A 20,651-nucleotide genomic window follows, 5' to 3' on the forward strand; every position below is an offset into this window, starting at 1 on the left:
CCCACCGTACCTTCTCCGCTATGCAATCTGGTTTCAGAGCTGGTCATGGGTGCACCTCAGCCATGCTCACGGTACTAAAAGATATCATAACCGCCAGTTATGTACTGTGCAGCCGTCTTCATCGACCTGGCCAAGGCTTTCGACTCTGTCAATCACCGTAATCTTATCGGCATACTCAACAGCCTTGGTTTCTCAAAAGACTGACTCGCCTGGTTCACCAACTAACAAACCTCCAAACGAGCTTCAATGCCATACAACACTCCTTCTGTGGCCTCCAACTGCTCTTAAAAGCAAGTAAAACTAAATGCATGCTCTTCAACCGATCGCTGCCCGCACCCGCCCACCTGACTAGCATCACTACTCTGGACGGTTGTGACTTAGAATATGTGAACAACTACAAATACCTAGGTGTCTGGCTAGACTGTAAACTCTCCTTCCAGACTCACAGTAAGCATCCCCAATCCTAAATTTAATCTAGAATTGGTTTCCTATTTCGCAAAACAAAGCCTCCTTCACTCATGCTGCACCACACCCTCGTAAAACGGATCGGCGATGTCATTTACAAAATAGCCTCCAGCAGTCTATCACAGTGCCATCCGTTTTGTCACTAAAGCCCTATATACCACCCACCACTGCGACCTGTATGCTCTTGTTGGCTGGCCCTCGCTAAATATTCAATGCCAAAACAATTGGCTCCAGGTCATCTATAAGTCTTTGCTAGGTAAAGCTCCACCTTATCTCAGCTCACTGGTCACCATAGCAACACCCACCCGTAGCACGCGCTCCAGGAGGTATATCTCACTGGTCACCCCCAAAGCCAATTCCTCCTTTTGCCGCCTTTCCTTCCAATTCTCTGCTGCCAATGACCGGATCGAATTGCAAAAATCGCTGAAGTTGGAGACATATATCTCCCTCACTAACTTTAAGTATCAGCTATCTGAGCAGCTTACCGATCGCTGCAGCTGTACACAGCCCATCTGTAAATAGCTCATCCAACTGCCTACCTCATCCCCATGTTTTTATTTACTTTTTTTGCTCTTTTGCACACACCAGTATTTCTACTTGCACATCATCATCTGCACATCCAGTGTTAATTTGCTAAATTGTAATTACTTCGCTACTTTGGCCTATTTATTGCCTTAACTCCGTCCTCCATTTGCACACACTGTATATAGATTTTTCTATTGTGTTATTGACTGTACGTTTGTTTATCCCACATGTAACTCTGTGTTGTTTTTGTCGCACTGCTTTGATTTTTCTTGGTCAGGTCGCAGTTGTAAATGAGAACTTGTTCTCAACTGGCCGACCTGGTTAAATAAAGTTGAAAAATAAAAAATTTAGGAATTGTTCATGATGTCCTCCGGTGATTTTAACTTTTCCTGTTGAAAAGTGATATATAAATACAGTAAAGTATAAACATTATAAAGGTAAAAATATATTTTTTTAATAATAATCGTAACTTTATTGACAACACCCAAATGGATACTGTCATTAACGTGGTTCTTCAGTAATTACACATCATTCTTAATACTGTAGCTGTTTAGTTACAGTCACATGTTCAACTATCATCAGCTGATCCAGGAAATCATTTTCTGAATGACAGTCACATGACAAACATCACGACATGCAACAACAACCAAAGTGCTTCTTCATTCATTACTCTGGTAAAGACAGTTATGCCGTGCTCCACGTTGGATCCAACATCCCTAACAAATTGATGTTTATAATGTTATTGTCTGCTTGATTTACTGTAGAGTCTCGTTAGTCTGTTTGCACACAGAGATACTTTGCTCATAATGTGTAGAGAACTGTTCCTTGATGGATAGGCTATTGTACAACACACAGAGCTATTTTCCTTTATTTGTTGTTTGGTGATGTTATGGGTCCTACAGTAGGTCTATGTTAGGTGAAGTTATGGGTCCTACAGTATTGTTATGTTGTTGTTAGGTGAAGTTATGGGTCCTACAGTAGGTCTGTTATTGTTATGGGTCCTACAGTAGGTCTATGTTATTGTTAGGTAATGTTATGGGTCCTACAGTAGGTCTGTTATTGTTATGGGTCCTACAGTATTGTTATGTTGTTGTTAGGTAATGTTATGGGTCCTACAGTAGGTCTGTTATTGTTATGGGTCCTACAGTAGGTCTATGTTATTGTTAGGTAATGTTATGGGTCCTACAGTAGGTCTACTTCTTCGTTCATTACAGGTATATTTGTTGTTAGGCGAAGTTATGGGCCAATTTTCCAAACAGTGTACAAACCCTCATTGTCAGGTTGATGGAAAAGACAAAGAGCATTTTACTGGTTGAAGTGTTTTTTAAATAGAAAGCGGTTGATTTGCGATGATGACACAAACATTATATTAAGCAGGACATTCAAAACGAGCCTTACAATTATAATCCAAAGTAGTGTGAAATGTACTCATAAGCAACCTGGAAATGGAGGTTACTCCCCTGAGTTTTCCCCCTTTCACATTCAGAATACATTGTGAAAAACTAAAATCTTTGCTCGCCATTTTTGCTCCTGGCAGATATACTACATCCATAACTAGTGGTTTCCTCATTACCAGATATACTACATCCATAACTAGTGGTTTCCTCATTAGCAGATAGTTCTACATCCATAACTAGTGGTTTCCTCATTACCAGATATACTACATCCATAACTAGTGGTTTCCTCATTACCAGATATACTACATCCATAACTAGAGGTTTCCTCATTACCAGATATACTACATCCATAACTAGTGGTTTCCTCATTACTAGATATACTACATCCATAACTAGTGGTTTCCTCATTACCAGATATACTACATCCATAACTAGTGGTTTCCTCATTACCAGATATACTACATCCATAACTAGTGGTTTCCTCATTACCAGATATACTACATCCATAACTAGTGGTTTCCTCATTACCAGATATACTACATCCATAACTAGTGGTTTCCTCATTACCAGATATACTACATCCATAACTAGTGGTTTCCTCATTACCAGATATACTACATCCATAACTAGTGATTTCCTCATTAGCAAGGAGGAGTTTCTGCAACCAAATTGCGTATGCATCGCCCTCGTGCTGCAATTTTAGCAAACACAGAAAGGGGCCTATATTGGACACCAAAAGACGTCTGGCACACTGCTTAGAGTTTCAACAACTTGAATAACTTATTTCTAGCCGACAATCATCGATGTTACTAATGTACTAATGTGAAAACAAGACAAAATATCACTATTGTTCCTATCTTGACTGTCTTAATTGTTAAATTTAACAGACGTCAATTGTTGTACAACTTCATGGGTACGCTCTGGGCATCACCCTTTACCTCAAATAAACTTCTGCTGTTGTGGGCATTTAACCATCTGTATGACTTTGTTGTTCACACAGGAGAGAGACGGGACTATCGTGGATCCTCTGGGGAGCCTCAACAACATCATGATGCTGACGAGGCAGAGAAGAGTCTCTCTAGATCAGAACACGTCAAGAAACACTCGCGGAGATCCACAGGGAAGAAATCTCACTGCTGCTCTGACTGTGGGAGGAGATTCACCTCCTCAGCAGGCATTATAATTCATCAGAGAATCCACACAGGAGAGAAACCTTTTAGCTGTGATGAATGTGGGAAGAGTTTTACTAAGTCTTGCAATCTGTCGTGACACCAGAGAACACACACAGGAGAGAAATCTTATACCTGTTATCAATGTGGGAAGAGTTTTGTTTCATCTGGCCTTCTGACTGTACACCAGAGAATACACACAGGAGAGAAACCTTATAGCTGTAATCAATGTGGGAAGAGTTTTACTCAGCTAAGCAACCTGATAACACACCAGAGAACACACACAGGCGAGAAATCTCATAGCTGTACTCAATGTGGGAAGAGTTTTACTCAGCTAAGCAACCTGATAACACACCAGAGAAAACACACAGGAGAGAAACCGTACAGCTGTGATCAATGTGGGAAGAGTTTTACTCAGCTAAGCAACCTGATAACACACCAGAGAACACACACAGGTGAGAAACCGTACAGCTGTGATCAATGTGGGAAGAGTTTTACTCAGCTAAGCAGCCTGATAATACACCAGAGAACACACACAGGCGAGAAATCTTATAGCTGTACTCAATGTGGGAAGAGTTTTAGCCAGTCAACCAGCCTGATATCACACCAGAGAACACACACAGGCGATAAACCTTATAGCTGTACTCAATGTGGGAAGAGTTTTAGCCATTCAACCAGCCTGATATCACACCAGCGAATACACACAGGAGAGAAACCTTATAGCTGTATTCAATGTAGGAAGAGTTTTAGCCATTCAACTAGCCTGACACGACACCAGAGAACACACACAGGAGAGAAATCGTATAGCTGTGATGAATGTGGGAAGAGTTTTACGAAGTCTTGCAATCTGTCGCGACACCAGAGAACACACACAGGAGAGAAATCTTATACCTGTTATCAATGTGGGAAGAGTTTTGTTTCATCTGGCCTTCTGACTGTACACCAGAGAATACACACAGGAGAGAAACACTATAGCTGTGGTAAATGTGGGACGAGTTTTGTTCCATCTGGCGATCTGACAGTACACCAGAGAACACACATAGGAGAGAAGTATTTTATCTGTAATCAATGTGGGAAGAGTTTTGTTCCATCTGGTGATCTGACAGTACACCAGGGAACACACACAGGAGATAAGTCTTTTAGCTGTAATCAATGTGGGAAGAGTTTTTTTTCATCTACTGGTCTGACAATGCACCAGAGAACACACACAGGAGAGGAATCTTTTAGCTGTGACCAGAGATAATCTGATTAAAGATATCTGATCAAATATTACAAAATACATACATGAAGGAGTTGATTCATGATATCAATGAATTACTGTCACAATGTAGAATGTTAACACTTTGTAGTAGGAATATTTTAACAATGTCACAATGTAGAAGCCTAAATGTTTGCCCCCTTATCAATTGATTTCAGCATGATATGGATATCAGCCTCAGGGGAGGAGTACTATTTATGAGATTTAACAAAAAGTGACTAACAAGAAAAGAGTTGTGTTACACTTACCGTGTTGGTGACCCACTTGAATCAAAATGCAACACTTCAGAATGTAGCGATCTGTTTTCTACAAGCTGTCCTCTAACCAGGGATGTACACATTATTCCCAGGTTCTGTGTGGTTTTTGAGCTGTTAGTTTTAACAGGACGTGCAACCTCCTCTCGCACAATTGATTTCAACATAATATCGATGAGTGATGACAAATAAGTGTTGTGTTCCTTTGTTCAGCGACCCCTACATTTAAATGCATCACTCCTTTAGTTGCTCCACCTTTTTGGTTTGCTTCCTGTCTTTAAGTTTATTGTGGGTTTTTCTTTTGTTTGCCTCTTCTTTGGCAGATTTAGTGGGTCTCATGGTTGGTGTCTTTTATGTCCCAGTTGTTGTTACTAGTCAACTTTCAGTGGACACTGAGAGAAAAATTGCAACATTATGTTATAATACTTTTATTGCATCAAATGGTTGTTTTATGCAACAGAATAGAGGGTTCTTAGAACTATTGTGTCTGTGTGTTCTACTGAGGATGGGCCTCTGGGAGAAAACACTGACAGGAGATTTACAATGTCTTTTGGGTAAAAAAACCCTAAAGAGACCACATTCCAGAGCATGAGTTAATGTTTCTGTTCTATATGGAACCAGGGAGAGATGACCCCAGGGCCAGACCCTGGTCTCTACACAAAGAGTACTGTTTTTACAGCAGATACTGTCTGCTGAGAATTATAAGTATCTTTCATACAAATCTTAACCTTGTGACCCGTTCTATACATCTGTTGTTCGTCATGTAGGTTGAACGACCTTTGTACCTTTGTCTTGTCGCTCTCAACGAATCATCTGGGGGTGATTTGTCAACCAGCCATCATCGTACAGCACTCAATTGATTCACTTTATATGTGTACGTTGTATTGACCTGCTCCCTTATTTAGAAGTGAATACAGATTTAGTTAAAGAATAACTCTGACTTGTGTGATAAGTTTCTCTCCTCATTTGATATTAAAGAAGTTAAGCACCACATTTGGCGATGGGGATGTTAATCTTCACTTGGTAAATGCCCTGGCTCCTGACGACCTGGGTAACTGACCTGGCTCCTGACGACCTGGGTAAATGACCTGGCTCCCAACGACCTGGGTAAATGACCTGGCTCCCGATGACCTGGGTAAATGACCTGGGTAAATGGTACACGAGGGATCCCTCAAACTTGGGATCTCAGGGAGACCAAACTTCGGCAACAGAGCAGATGGACCCACCTTTGATCTGAGAGGCAGCGAGCCGAGTGGATACCACATCTCAAACGTAGTGGAGTTTTTAGAAAAGCCTCGTAGGCTTTGAGTGTGTATTCCTGTGTGAGGGGGGCTCCTTGGAGGTGTAAACAGGGCCGAGTCAGGAGGCTCTGAGTGTGTATTCCTGTGTGGAGGTGTAAACAGGGCCCAGTCAGGAGGCTCTGAGTGTGTATTCCTGTGTGGAGGTGTAAACAGGGCCCAGTCAGCTGTGTGAACTGGATGAAAACTAGAATCTGTGTTTACTAAGACCATGTATGATATAGTATAAGCTAGTAAGGTACACCTGTAATTATTCCCAGTATGAGAGGAGTTGCTAGATTTATACAGCCAGTAGACACTATGTTAATATTGTAGAAGCATTGTAGTTGATTATGTGAAATTAAAGTTGTTTTCTGTCAGTGGTGAGCAAACTTGTCCAACAAAAACATAGGATATATTTGTTTTCTTAAGGGGGAAAGTGTTACAGGCTTTGGTTTTTCCATTTATGTTTTGAGGTTGGACTTTAGCACGTCTAGCTTGTTAGCACGTCTAGCTCGTTAGCTCGTTAGCACGTCTAGCTCGTTAGCACGTCTAGCTCGTTAGCACATCTAGCTTGTTAGCACGTAGGACGCACTGATTGGTGTCACCTCGTTAGTCAAATCAAGTTTATTTTATATAGCCCTTCGTACATCAGCTAATATCTTGAAGTGCTGTACAGAAACCCAGCCTAAAACCCCAAACAGCAAGCAATGCAGGTGTAGAAGCACGGTGGCTAGGAAAAACTCCCTAGAAATGCCAAAACCTAGGAAGAAACCTAGAGAGGAACCAGACTGAGGGGTGGCCAGTCCTCTTCTGGCTGTGCCGGGTGGAGATTATAACAGAACATGGCCAAGATGTTCAAATGTTCATAAATGACCAGCATGGTCAAATAATAATCAGGAGTAAATGTCAGTTGGCTTTTCATAGCCGATCATTAAGAGTATCTCTACCACTCCTGCTGTCTCTAGAGAGTTGAAAACAGCAGGTCTGGGACAGGTAGTACGTCCGGTAGACAGGTCAGGGTTCCATAGCCGCAGGCAGAACAGAACAGTCAGTATGTGTTACACCTGTGCTGGCTTGTCCATCTCGTTAGTGGGAAGGTGTTTCACCTGAGCTGGTCCAGGTTCTATTTAAGAGTGTCTGGCCCAGTGCTCCAGTTGTCTTGATAGATGTGGAGAGTCAACACCTTTAGTTGCTCCACCTTTTTGGTTTGCTTCCTGTCTGTAAGTTTGTTGTGAGTTTTTCTTTTGTTTGCCTCTTGGGCAGATTTAGTGGGTCTCATGGTGGTTGTCTTTTAGGTCCCAGTTGTTGTTACTAGTCAATTTTCAGTGGACACCCCCATAGTGTCTTTCAGAGCCCCTCCTAAAAAAACAAGTTATATTTTGGGTTGGATATTGCATCCAATTAATATTTTAGAAATGGCATTTCTTTACAATGCTCATTAGTCTGTCAGTTTTTCTTCTGTTTTTTTCTCTTAAGTTTGTACTAAATATCTCTTTATTTTCGTTGTTTTTTCCTGTGAAGCCATTGTGTTGCATCCATGTCTGAAATGTGCTGTATAAATAAAGCTTGATTTGAACATATTGCAAAACAAATTAACCCAATGACCGACCAATCAACAGACTCTTGGTCCATCTTGGTGTTGAAAATCAGTCTCAATCCCACTTTTCAAGCCTGCTGAAGGCGTGGTGGAGTGGTAAACACCACCCCCGGCTCTACCAGGGGCTTGAGGTGGTCTCCCACAGCTCTGCTTATGTCATGTTCTGTGGCCTTGCCGTTCCATTTCTTGACTGCCCCTGTAACATAGAAAGACATTTAGTCATATTATATAAAACACAGTAAATTATATGGAGCATCTATGGCTTCAGTTACACCTGGCACCTAAATGTGACATCTGATCACTCCAAGCTGCATTAGGTTCAGATCTACCAGGATGGACCTTTGACATAGTCTGGACGCAGTCAGGCCACCGAATATGCATAAGCAATGTCAAAAGATGAGTGAGGAAAAGTGCATTTTACACAAGTGACCTTCATAATAATTTAAATGTTATTTGTCACATATGTATGTTATTGCGGGTGTAGTTAAATGCTTGTGTTTCTAGCTCCAACAGTGCAGTAATATCTAACCAAATGCTTGTGTTTCTAGCTCCAACAGTGCAGTAATATCTAACTAAATGCTTGTGTTCCTAGCTCCAACAGTGCAGTAATATCTAACTAAATGCTTGTGTTTCTAGCTCCAACGGTGCAGTAATATCTAACAAAATGCTGGTGTTCCTAGCTCCAACAGTACAGTAATATCTAACTAAATGCTTGTGTTTCTAGCTCCAACAGTACAGTAATATCTAACTAAATGCTTGTGTTCCTAGCTCCAACAGTACAGTAATATCTAACCAAATGCTTGTGTTCCTAGCTCCAACAGTGCAGTAGTATCTAACTAAATGCTTGTGTTCCTAGCTCCAACAGTGCAGTAATATCTAAATAAATGCTTGTGTTTCTAGCTCCAACAGTGAAGTAATACCTAACTAAATGCTTGTGTTCCTAGCTCCAACAGTGCAGTAATATCTTACTAAATGCTTGTGTTCCTAGCTCCAACAGTGTCCTCCGAGAGAGAGAAAGAGAGAATTAGAGAGAGCATACTTAAATTCACACAGGACACCGGATACGACAGTAGAAATAGTCCAGAAAAACAAACTGACCCTAGCCCCCCGACACAAACTACTGCAGCATAAATACTAGAGGCTGAGACAGGAGGGTTCAGGAGACACTGTGGCCCCATCCGATGATACCCCCAGACAGGGCCAAACAGGCAGGATATAACCCCACCCACTTTGCCAAAGCACAGTCCCCACACCACTAGAGGGATATCTTCAACCACCAACTTACCATCCTGAGAGAAGGCGCCAACCCAGACAGGAAGACCACGTCAGTGACTCAACCCACTCAAGTGACGCACCCCTCCTAGGGACGGCATGGAAGAGCACCAGTAAGCCAGTGACTCATATATATAAATATATGGACACGCAATATCAGAGCGGCAAAGACAGATACAGTAGAATAGGATAGAATACAGTATGTACATATGAGAAAAGTAATACATAGACTAAGATACAGTAGAATAGGATAGAATACAGTATATACATATGAGATGAGTAATGCATAGACTAAGATACAGTAGGATAGAATACAGTATATACATATGAGATGAGTAATACATAGACTAAGATACAGTAGAATAGGATAGTATACAGTATATACATATGAGATGAGTAATACATAGACTAAGATACAGTAGAATAGGATAGAATACAGTATATACATATGAGATGAGTAATGCATAGACTAAGATACAGTAGAATAGGATAGAATACAGTATATACATATGAGATGAGTAATACATAGACTAAGATACAGTAGAATAGGATAGAATACAGTATATACATATGAGATGAGTAATACATAGACTAAGATACAGTAGAATAGGATAGAATACAGTATATACATATGAGATGAGTAATACATAGACTAAGATACAGTAGAATAGGATAGAATACAGTATATACATATGAGATGAGTAATGCCAGATATGTAAACATGCAGGAGATCCATGATGGAAAGACAGTGATGGTGCTCAGTGACGTTGTTGCAAATGGAGGGTAAAATGGTAAAACGTTTGAGTTCATTCTGTCCATTATTACATCATTACATCAAGTGTTCCAATGGTAAAACGTTTGAGTTCATTTTGTCCATTATTACATCATTACATCAAGTGTTCCAATGGTAAAACGTTTGAGTTCATTCTGTCCATTATTACATCATTACATCAAGTGTTCCAATGGTAAAACGTTTGAGTTCATTTTGTCCATTATTACATCATTACATCAAGTGTTCCAATGGTAAAACGTTTGAGTTCATTTTGTCCTGGTCACTTTGCCTACTGTTTATTGCCACGTTGGGATGCAACCTTTGTTTGTTGTCATTTTTTAAACATTTTTTATCATTTTACCCCCGTTTTTTTCTCCCCAATTTCGATCTTGCCTCATCGCTGCAACTCCCCAATGGGCTCAGGAGGCGAAGGTCGAGTCATGCGTCCTCTGAAACATGACCCGTCAAACCACGCTTCTTAACACCCGCCCGCTTAACCCGGAAGCCAGCTGCACCAATGTGTAGTTGGAAACACCGGGCGACGCTTGGCCAATTGTGTGCCGCCCTATGGAACTCCCGATCACGGCAGGTTGTGGTACAGCCCGGGATCGAACCCGGGTGATGCCTCTAGTGTCGCCTCTAACACTGCCATGCAGTACCTTAGACCGCTGCACCACTCGGGTCTATAGTGACGCCTCTAACACTGTGATCTAGTACCTTAGACTGCTGCACCACTCAGGTCTATAGTGACACCTCTAACACTGCCATGCAGTACCTTAGACTGCTGCACCACTCGGGTCTATAGTGACGCCTCTAACACTGTGATCTAGTACCTTAGACTGCTGCACCACTCGGGTCTATAGTGACGCCTCTAACACTGTGATACAGTACCTTAGACTGCTGCACCACTCGGGTCTATAGTGACGCCTCTAACACTGTGATCTAGTACCTTAGACTGCTGCACCACTCGGGTCTATAGTGACACCTCTAGCACTGTGATACAGTACCTTAGACTGCTGCACCACTCGGGTCTATAGTGACACCTCTAGCACTGTGATCTAGTACCTTAGACTGCTGCACCACTCGGGTCTATAGTGACACCTCTAACACTGTGATCTAGTACCTTAGACTGCTGCACCACTCGGGTCTATAGTGACACCTCTAGCACTGTGATCTAGTACCTTAGACTGCTGCACCACTCGGGTCTATAGTGACACCTCTAGCACTGTGATACAGTACCTTAGACTGCTGCACCACTCGGGTCTATAGTGACACCTCTAGCACTGTGATCTAGTACCTTAGACTGCTGCACCACTCGGGTCTATAGTGACGCCTCTAACACTGTGATCTAGTACCTTAGACTGCTGCACCACTCGGGTCTATAGTGACGCCTCTAACACTGTGATACAGTACCTTAGACTGCTGCACCACTCGGGTCTATAGTGACACCTCTAGCACTGTGATACAGTACCTTAGACTGCTGCACCACTCGGGTCTATAGTGAAGCCTCTAACACTGTGATCTAGTACCTTAGACTGCTGCACCACTCGGGTCTATAGTGACGCCTCTAACACTGTGATCTAGTACCTTAGACTGCTGCACCACTCGGGTCTATAGTGACACCTCTAACACTGTGATACAGTACCTTAGACTGCTGCACCACTCGGGTCTATAGTGACACCTCTAACACTGTGATACAGTACCTTAGACTGCTGTGCCACTCGGGTCTATAGTGACGCCTCTAACACTGTGATCTAGTACCTTAGATCGCTGCACCACTCGGGTCTATAGTGACGCCTCTAACACTGTGATACAGTACCTTAGACTGCTGCACCACTCGGGTCTATAGTGACACCTCTAACACTGAGTTCTAGTACCTTAGACTGCTGCACCACTCGGGTCTATAATGACACCTCTAACACTGTGATCTAGTACCTTAGACCGCTGCACCACTCGGGTCTATAGTGACACCTCTAACACTGTGATACAGTACCTTAGACTGCTGCACCACTCGGGTCTATAGTGACGCCTCTAACACTGTGATCCAGTACCTTAGACTGCTGCACCACTCAGGTATAACTTTCAATTAACCAATTTACTTGTCAATTCTGATGGTTGTTAAAAGTGGAATTTTGACATTATTACCGTTATATCAACACACTGGACACTCCCAACACTCCCAACTATCAATCTCTTTGGCACCGTAGACATCAAGTCACTTGACAATAATGTTTCATACAACGTTGCATTCCATGTTTGAAAGGTCATTTTCATTGAAGACAATCAAAGTTAACATTCCATAAAATGTAAATTCAAGGCTGAGTCTCAAATAGTCGCCTGTCCATTTTAATAGCCGGGCAATGGCACACATTATAGCAAATACATTTTGGGTCTAAATTAAAGGAGCTACAATTATAGTTTAATTACATGTTTTAAATAAAATGTCCATAATATCTGCATTAATAGTGGAATGATCGTGTTTCACGATATTTCTTAACATAAAAATATATTCTCTGTCTTCTATTGTGTTGTTGACTGAATGTTTGTTTATGTGTAACTCTGTGTTGTTGTTTTTGTCGAACTGCTTTGCTTTATCTTGACCAGGTCGCAGTTGTAAATGAGAAGTTGTTCTCAACTGGCCGACCTGGTTAAATAAAGGAGAAATAAATAACACATAATAATACATAAAAATATAGGAGCAGTATAGACCTAGTCTGTTCATTATATACATCTACATGATGTATTGTTACACCATGTAGGAGCAGTATAGACCTAGTCTGTTCGTTATATACATCTACATGATGTATTGTTACACCATGTAGTAGCAGTATAGACCTAGTCTGTTCATTATATACATCTACATGATGTATTGTTACACCATGTAGGAGCAGTATAGACCTAGTCTGTTCATTATATACATCTACATGATGTATTGTTGCACCATGTAGGAGCAGGATAGACCTAGTCTATTCATTATATACTACTACTACATGATGTATTGTTACACCATGTAGGAGCAGTATAGACCAAGTCTGTTCATTATATACATATACATGATGTATTGTTACACCATGTAGGAGCAGTATAGACCTAGTCTGCTCATTATATACATATACATGATGTATTGTTACACCATGTAGGAGCAGTATAGACCTAGTCTGTTCATTATATACATCTACATGATGTATTGTTACACCATGTAGGAGCAGTATAAACCTAGTCTGTTCATTATATACATCTACATGATGTATTGTTACACCATGTAGGAGCAGTATGGACCAAGTCTGTTCATTATATACATCTACATGATGTATTGTTACACCATGTAGGAGCAGTATAGACCTAGTCTGTTCATTATATACATATACATGATGTATTGTTACACCATGTAGGAGCAGTATGGACCTAGTCTGTTCATTATATACATCTATATGATGCATTGTTACACCATGTAGGAGCAGTATAGACCTAGTCTGTTCATTATATACATCTACATAGACCTACAGTAGCTAGCTGCTAATTTAGATGTAGTATTACTTAATGAAACTGCCTTAAATGTGCTGTAGTAAACATTTTTTATTCGCACTAATCAATCAACACATTCCTGTCTTTGTATGTCTCAATATAATAGTATTATTTAATTAAATCCATTTAAAAAAATCTTTGTCTGAAAATAAAATATGAACCTCAACTGCGTTTCCCCTCCAGTCAGCAGACGGCGATGTGCGTCTTTCAGGCGACGCTGCCAGCGTGACGTATAATCTAGTGGACGGTTCTTCAGAAACAGCTCGTCAACCACCTCGGTCGCTTGCTAGCCAACATAGCCGTAAGATTCAAGCTATTTATACGCTTTCGGTGTATATTAGCTACTGTGTTTTCGACACACTTAGGTCGTATCTACTTGTTAACCTATTTCATTTAGTATTACGTTATTTTGTATTAGTCAGCTATAGTAGCTGGCTGGTTAAGTTAGCACTAGCCTAGTCGCTAATGATAGCTAGCTAGCTAACATCCCCGAACATGAGCTCCATAAACTTCTCCCCTCCTGTTAAAGAAGAGGATAAGGTCTGCTGGACGGAGAAATTAGGTCTGTGGCTGAACATTGTCGTGAAAGAGGAGGAGGAAGAAGAGGATGTCACAGTAAAACAAGAAGTAGAGGGTGAGGCTGTTACAGTGAAAGAGGAAGACGTTTCAGTGAAGGAAGAGGAGGACGCGTTCAGAGTTAAAGAGGAGGAAGATGAGAAAGAGGAGGATGTAGTTTTTGGTGTGAAAGAGGAGGGGGAGGTTACTGTCACATTGGAGGAAGAAGAGGAGGTTGGAGATCTGTTTAACCCCAGTAAGTACCGTCTCTGCAGTCGTTGAACCAATATGCAGTAAAGGGTTTCTACACTTTAATGTTGTTCTGTAGGAATGGCTGAAGCTACACTGTAACGTGTAGAACATCAAGAGTGGACCATCAACAAAACATTAACAATTGATCAAATGCATCCAATGACAATGCCTGAAATACTGTAGTCCTCAATATCTCCTATTAGATTAGCCCAATATGTAGTCTTAAAGGGGCAATCAGTAGTTGTTACATCCATTTTGGGACTTATACATTAATGACATGTACCCATTGTTTCTTGAAGAAATCACTTATAAATGCCTCATGAGCTTAGTTCAACTGTCGTACCCCATCAGAACCCAAAATATGAGCTTTTTTTACTCCAATGTTTGTCAGTAAATATAAACAAACACTGTATATCCTCAAAACATGGTTAACTAGAATGTTGATATCATGGATGGTTGCATTTCTCCAGCCCCATCCCAGCTTTTTACCGAAACAGGCAGGGAGTACGCTTTGTTATTGTTTCTACTGCTGATTGCTGCCCCCGTTACTCCTCAAGGTCTGTATGTTATTTTTCAGAGGTAGACTGGCTCTGGCAGCTAAAATAGTCAAATATTCCATCTAAATGTGAATCGATTCTCAACGGGCAGGGAGTACGCTTTGTTATTGTTTCTACTGCTGATTCTCTGCCGCCGTTACTCCTCAAAATAATTTCACATAATACTTTCATATCACAGAACAATTATTTCACACAATACTTTCATATCACATCTAAATAGGTAACCAGTCTGTATAGATAGATAGCTAAGTGAATTAAATATCATCAGCTTTCTAACTTCATATTAGCTAGCTATCTTGATGTATTTATCACTGTAAAAAACAAACTCCAAATGCATTTGTAGGTAGCTAGCTAACAGCCATGGAGGGTGAAAGGATAGCAGCCCCAACTGTCAGTGAGAGAGGAGGCTATTCTGGATAGGGCAGGTACTTTTGTGTTGTTCCTGTCCCTAGAAGTGAGGACGGAGATAATAGTAACATAATATTCAGTGTGGTGTAATATGACTATAATGAAGTGTGTTTCTTGTGAGGTTTTCTGTCCTCAGATAAAGAGCTCTATGAAAGCCAGTCTACATATGAAGAGGTCCCAATGAAGAGCAGTGGTTCTCAGTCCTGGGGACTCAGAGGCACATTGTTGTTTTTGCCTCAGCACTGCACAGCTGATTCAAATGATCAACTCATCATCAAGTTTCAAGTGGTATTTATGTATTCATTTGTGATGCCGTCCTTGATATGATCCTGTTATTGTCACATGCTACACATGTACATATGTGTGCCCATGCATCTATCAATCCAATGTTATCATGATTTGTTATCAGGGATATTATACTTTAGTAATCCACAATGACCTGGTGATGTAACAGTCTAATAATGACATTGTCTTCCATATCCTACAGATACCTTGTAACAGGAGATTCCTTCAAAACGATTGCCTACAGTTACCGTGTAGCGAACTGCAAGGTTGGGTGACCAGGGTCATCTGGGACTGCCTCCTGGAGGAATTCAGGTGTGTGAAGGCTACATGTGTCCTGCGTAACTTCATGAGGATGAACACGAGGACCAGGAGGGGATCTGCAGCTCACCGCCGTGTCCCAGAGGAGGAGTCTGCTGCTCTGCAGGATGTTTCAAGGATGGGGTCCAACCACGCAGCAAGAGAGGCAATCCGTGTTCGGGAGATCTTCACCTCCTACTTCTTCAAAGAGGGTGCTGTTCCCTGGCAACACCATAGACTACACTATGCTCAACCAAAGGCTCTTTTAAGAGGTTGCTGTTCCCTAGCAACACCATAGACTACACTATGCACAACCAAAGGCTCTTTTAAGAGGGTGCTGTTCCCTGGCAACACCATAGACTACACTATGCACAACCAAAGGCTCTTTTAAGAGCCATTCACATTGCAATAAGAGTATTCTTCCATTTACTTAGCTATGTCAACTGCAGTTATTCAATTCATAGTTTCTCTCCCTTTGATTTCTACTTCTCCGATGAGGGTGCAGTTTAGGTAAGGGTGTGATGTCTGTGCAAAAACAAAACAGGCTATTTCAAATCACCCATATTGAAAAAATTTATAACAATTAGACACCCTATAACCCACACCTACACACTAATGTATCAATCTGATTGATGGATTGTGTTGTGCAGTAAGCAGGCTCAGGTGTATAACTGTGGCTCCTTCCACCTTCAAAGAATAGGCAAGAGGGCCAACCATGGAGAATAGTAAGACACTTCATTATTTCTATAACTACGCTATATTGTTTGTCCTTGTGTGTCTGTTCATGTTTTTCAGCATAAAGTACTCTGCAGCCACTTAGTGTGGTGTGGACACCAGGTGAGGCCACACACAGATTCCTATTGAACACTGTCGCTTTAACTACCTTATTTTCTCAATAACAGTCTCTCTCCTCCACTTCATCCCTCTCTCCCCTTCTCCCTAAGTCCTCTAGGTTATATCAGCTGTGTCGGTGAACCCCTCCTGCATCTGAACTGGCTACATAGAGGGCACAGCATGATCAGAGGTGAGGTCACTTGGTCAGGTCAACAGGAAGTATTATTAAAGAGATGCTTTACATTGAAATACAGATAGAAGCAGTAGTCCCAGAGTTAATGATCCCAGGTCAGTTTATATTATACAGGAAGTAGTATTAAAGAGATGCTTTACATTGAAATACAGACAGATGCAGTAGTCCCAGAGTTAATGATCCAAGGTCAGTTTTGCATTTCACCTCCTGATTGATGACTAACAATGTTAGAATAAAAAATAAAAACACAAGGCTTACATTTACATTTAAGTCATTTAGCAGACGCTCTTATCCAGAGCGACTTACAAGTACATACATTCATACTTTTTTTTTGTACTGGTCTCTCTCTCCATCTGTCTCTCGTCTGCAGATATGTTTTGATGTGAGAGGATGCCAACCCCCAGTCCCATCATCGCCACCTCACCCTCTTTTAAGATAACCTTTAGGCCGACTAGAGACAATATTATGTAATTGTGATGAACTGAGAGAATATTTATGTAGCACTGTGTTTCATTAATCATGTGCTGCCTTCCCTGCTCCTATGTGCTTACCTCTTTCCCTTTCTGTCTTTAACACCTCTCTCTCCACCTCTTTCTTCCTCTGTTTTTATAATTCACAACAGATGTGCATTGAAGTACAGATTGAACTTGTATTTATAACACTTGGATAATGAGTTTTTCAATAAAGCGTTTCACATTCTCTACTGGTTGAAATGAAGTGTAATGTGATGAAATACTCCACCTATTCTGTGTTTATCAGATCAATGCAGATGAAGGGCATTAGATGTTGAGATGAACCGGTGTTGGAGTATTTACATGATGCATAGGAAGTGTAGTGTTCTGTTTTTAACATTATATTTCTGTATATATGAATTAACTAGTTAAATCCTGTTTCTAGTTTATTAGTTACAATGTGTAACCATTGATGTCCCAGGACCAAGATTGGTAAACACTGTTGAAGTGTATAATTGTAATACATACATGCAGACACAGTGTCATTCAAAGACTGGAATTTGATACTCCTGGTATTGGATATGACTGAATAATCATCTCAAAGACATTCATACCTAAACTGCACCTTTATTTGCCATGGTAGAGTACATGATCAGTGAATATATAAAATGTACAGGCTACAATGTGGGGATCTCATGCATGGTAATAACTACATGTATATACGACTTGCATCCTTGGCACAACATGATATTATAATCTACTCAATTCATAGGCTTCATTAATGTCATTCAGGCTGTTTTGAAGTTGATACAACTGGCTATGATAGCTGAGGTTCATAGCTAGGTTCTGAACTAATATGTATACCAAACGTTTGGTTCCATACACAGATCGGCTAGATAGCTAGCTACACATCCATGGGCATACAGGGATGTTAATCATCCACTGCACAATAAGCAAGAACATAGCTAGCTACGTGATTTCATCTATCTGCATGGCAAATATCAGCAAGGCAAGCTTACAAAATTGTACATTCAATTTGCAGTAAATTCTTCAGCTAGTTAGATTCTATACATCCACTGTTTCCCAAAACGACAGTCTGGTTTGCTGGTTGTTTCATGAGTCCCTAAAACAACCAGAATTACAATTTCATACTCATGTCACAACACCCATAAAGCTAGTCAGCTATCTGGCTAATGTTAGCTAGTCAGCTAGCTGGCTAATGTTAGCTAGTCAGCTAGTTGGCTAATGTTAGCTAATCAGCTAGCTGGCTAATGTTAGCTAGTCAGCTAGCTGGCTAATGTTAGCTGGGTCAGCGAGCTGGCTAATGTTAGCTGGGTCAGCTAGCTGGCTAATGTTAGCTGGGTCAGCTAGCTGGCTAATGTTAGCTGGGTCAGCTAGCTGGCTAATGTTAGCTGGGTCAGTTAGCTGGCTAATGTTAGCTAGTCAGCTAGCTGGCTAATGTTAGCTGGGTCAGTTAGCTTGCTAAATCACGATTTTTGGAAATGAACTTTATGATAATAAAATGCAGAATCGTTTTTCTCTACATGAACTAACATTCCTGTCAACTCTGCATGTTTTTGCATGATTCGTTTTGACGTTATAATCCCTTACATTTGCTTCCATCTTAGTACTGTTGTCCACCATCTTTGATCCAGTTCAGTTCTGTGTAGGGGTACCCCTATCTCCTAGTTTTACTGTCCGCATTCTTTGCTCTAGTTCAGTTCTGTGTAGGCGTACCCCTCTCTCCTAGTATTTCTGTCCACCATCTTTGATCCAGTTCAGTTCTGTGTAGTGGTACCCCTCTCTCGAAGTATTTCTTTTAGCCATCTTTGCTGAAGAAAGTCTAACAATCACTAGTGCAGCAGCAGCAGCCTCCCCCGGTCCTAGTGCTGGCCCTTTAAGAAGTTTAAGATGCGATGGAATGGTTGACGAAAAAAAAAAAAAATTCACTGAAAAAATATATAGACTGATATTGATTTATTTAGGGGGGGGCTAATTAATATTTTAGTTCTAGCGACGTCTCTGGTTCCTACCCTTTAACTTTTTGTCTGAAAATTAAATATACATTTTACTCAACTACCCAATCCAGTCAGCAGTTGGCGGTGTGTGAATTTAAGGCGACGCTGTTGGTGTGACGTATAATCTAGTGGACGCTTCTTTCAGCAGCAGCAATAGTTAGTCAGACACCTCGGTAGCTTGCTAGCCAAAATAGCCGAACCAATAAAGCTCTTTAGATGCTTTCGTTTTTTTATTAGTTACTGTGTTTTAAAACCACTTCTGTCGTCTAGTTAGTTATCCGATTTAATTTAATATTTACGGTGTTGTTGTTATTAGTCAGCTGGCGGGCTGGTTAAGTTAGCATTAGCCTAGCTAGCTAACATCCCCGACCATGCGGTCACTAAGCTACTCTTCTCCTGCTAAAGATAATATCTGCTGGACGGAGAAAGAAGCTCTGATCTTTCCGGTGAAAGAGGAGAAGGAAGAGGAGGAAATCACAGTAAAACAAGAAGTAGAAGTAGAGGAAGAGGGTGTTACAGTGAAAGAAGAGGAAGAGAAAGGGGATGATGCCGTATTTGGAGTGAAAGAGGAGGAAGGGGAGATTACATCGAAAAAGGAGAACGAGGAGGAAACTGGATGTCTGAGGCCGGTTTCCCAAACGCATCTTAAGGCATCCAACGATGAAATTAGCGTCCTGATTAATACTAGTAAGTACTGTCTTAAGTACCAAACTCAGCAGTTGTTGAACTGATGTGTGGCGTTAAAGGGGAAATATGCAATTGCTACATCCATTTTTGGACTTTTAAATTAGTTATTTATAGCCATTGATTCTTGAAGAATATAACACATGCCTCATGAGCTTAGTTCAACTGTTGTACCCCATCAGAACCCCAAATAAGCTTTTTTTTACTCCAATGTTTAGAAACAATGTAAACCAACACTATCGCCTCAACATGGTTAAAACTATAATGTTGATATCATGGATGGTCTCTATGAATTTGAAAGTAGTTTCATTTCTCTTATTACCAAAAACAGTGGTGGAATGATTTTTTAAAACCGCAACAAAATGGCTGCTCGGAAACTTGGTTTGGTAAACAGCTGAGAAACCTATTGTAGCAACCTTCAGGCTATCCCCTGAATTCACTACACTATGAATACAAAGACTAGCCATCCATGAGGTCAAAATTATTGTTTTAAAGAGAATTCTAGGCTATATAGTATATTCTAGAATTCATCCATGATGTCATAATGATAGTTTAACAGGTTTCTAGGCTATATAGTATATTCTAGAATTACCAGTGAAGAT

At 40.9% G+C, this 20,651-nt stretch overlaps 3 protein-coding genes and 1 long non-coding RNA gene across 11 annotated transcripts in view; 2 read left to right on the forward strand and 2 right to left on the reverse strand.

Moving 5' to 3' along the window:
- LOC129842433 (zinc finger protein 271-like) overlaps positions 1-20,651 on the reverse strand; it is a 222,072-nt gene that overhangs the window by 163,798 nt on the left and 37,623 nt on the right. The window lies entirely within an intron of this gene.
- LOC129842435 (zinc finger protein 883-like) overlaps positions 1-20,651 on the forward strand; it is a 182,299-nt gene that overhangs the window by 7,355 nt on the left and 154,293 nt on the right. The window lies entirely within an intron of this gene.
- LOC129842448 (cilia- and flagella-associated protein 251-like) lies at positions 13,766-17,594 on the forward strand. 6 transcript variants are annotated; one of them, XR_008757589.1, is made up of 5 exons: positions 13,766-14,325; positions 15,222-15,574; positions 15,774-16,705; positions 16,813-16,892; positions 17,266-17,594. XR_008757589.1 is itself a non-coding variant. In XM_055911014.1 (5 exons), the coding sequence occupies exons 1-3, from the start codon at positions 14,010-14,012 to the stop codon at positions 16,164-16,166; spliced, it is 876 nt and encodes a 291-aa protein (XP_055766989.1). In that variant the 5' UTR covers positions 13,766-14,009; the 3' UTR covers positions 16,167-16,705; positions 16,813-16,892; positions 17,266-17,594. The 6 variants fall into 6 exon arrangements, 5 of the variants coding, with proteins under 5 accessions (XP_055766989.1, XP_055766990.1, XP_055766991.1 ...); XM_055911014.1 differs by having other exon boundaries at positions 15,408-15,574; XM_055911015.1 differs by having other exon boundaries at positions 15,408-15,574; positions 16,821-16,892.
- Positions 17,772-19,278, reverse strand: LOC129842457 (uncharacterized). Its single transcript, XR_008757596.1, has 2 exons — positions 18,959-19,278; positions 17,772-18,470 (listed from the first exon to the last, which is right to left on the reverse strand). It is a non-coding gene; the product is annotated as an uncharacterized LOC129842457 (long non-coding RNA).

The sequence above is a fragment of the Salvelinus fontinalis genome, unplaced genomic scaffold (assembly GCF_029448725.1).
Source record: "Salvelinus fontinalis isolate EN_2023a unplaced genomic scaffold, ASM2944872v1 scaffold_0041, whole genome shotgun sequence".
Lineage (NCBI taxonomy): Eukaryota > Metazoa > Chordata > Actinopteri > Salmoniformes > Salmonidae > Salvelinus > Salvelinus fontinalis.

Excerpts from the sequence above, each read along its gene's own strand:
- LOC129842448 (XM_055911014.1), top strand. The coding sequence starts at position 14,010 with ATGAGCTCCATAAACTTCTCCCCTCCTGTTAAAGAAGAGGATAAGGTC. Across the intron at positions 14,326-15,407 it reads TGGAGATCTGTTTAACCCCA|GTTTTCTGTCCTCAGATAAA; the intron begins GTAAGTACCGTC and ends GTTTCTTGTGAG. Across the intron at positions 15,575-15,773 it reads TCATCATCAAGTTTCAAGTG|ATACCTTGTAACAGGAGATT; the intron begins GTATTTATGTAT and ends CATATCCTACAG.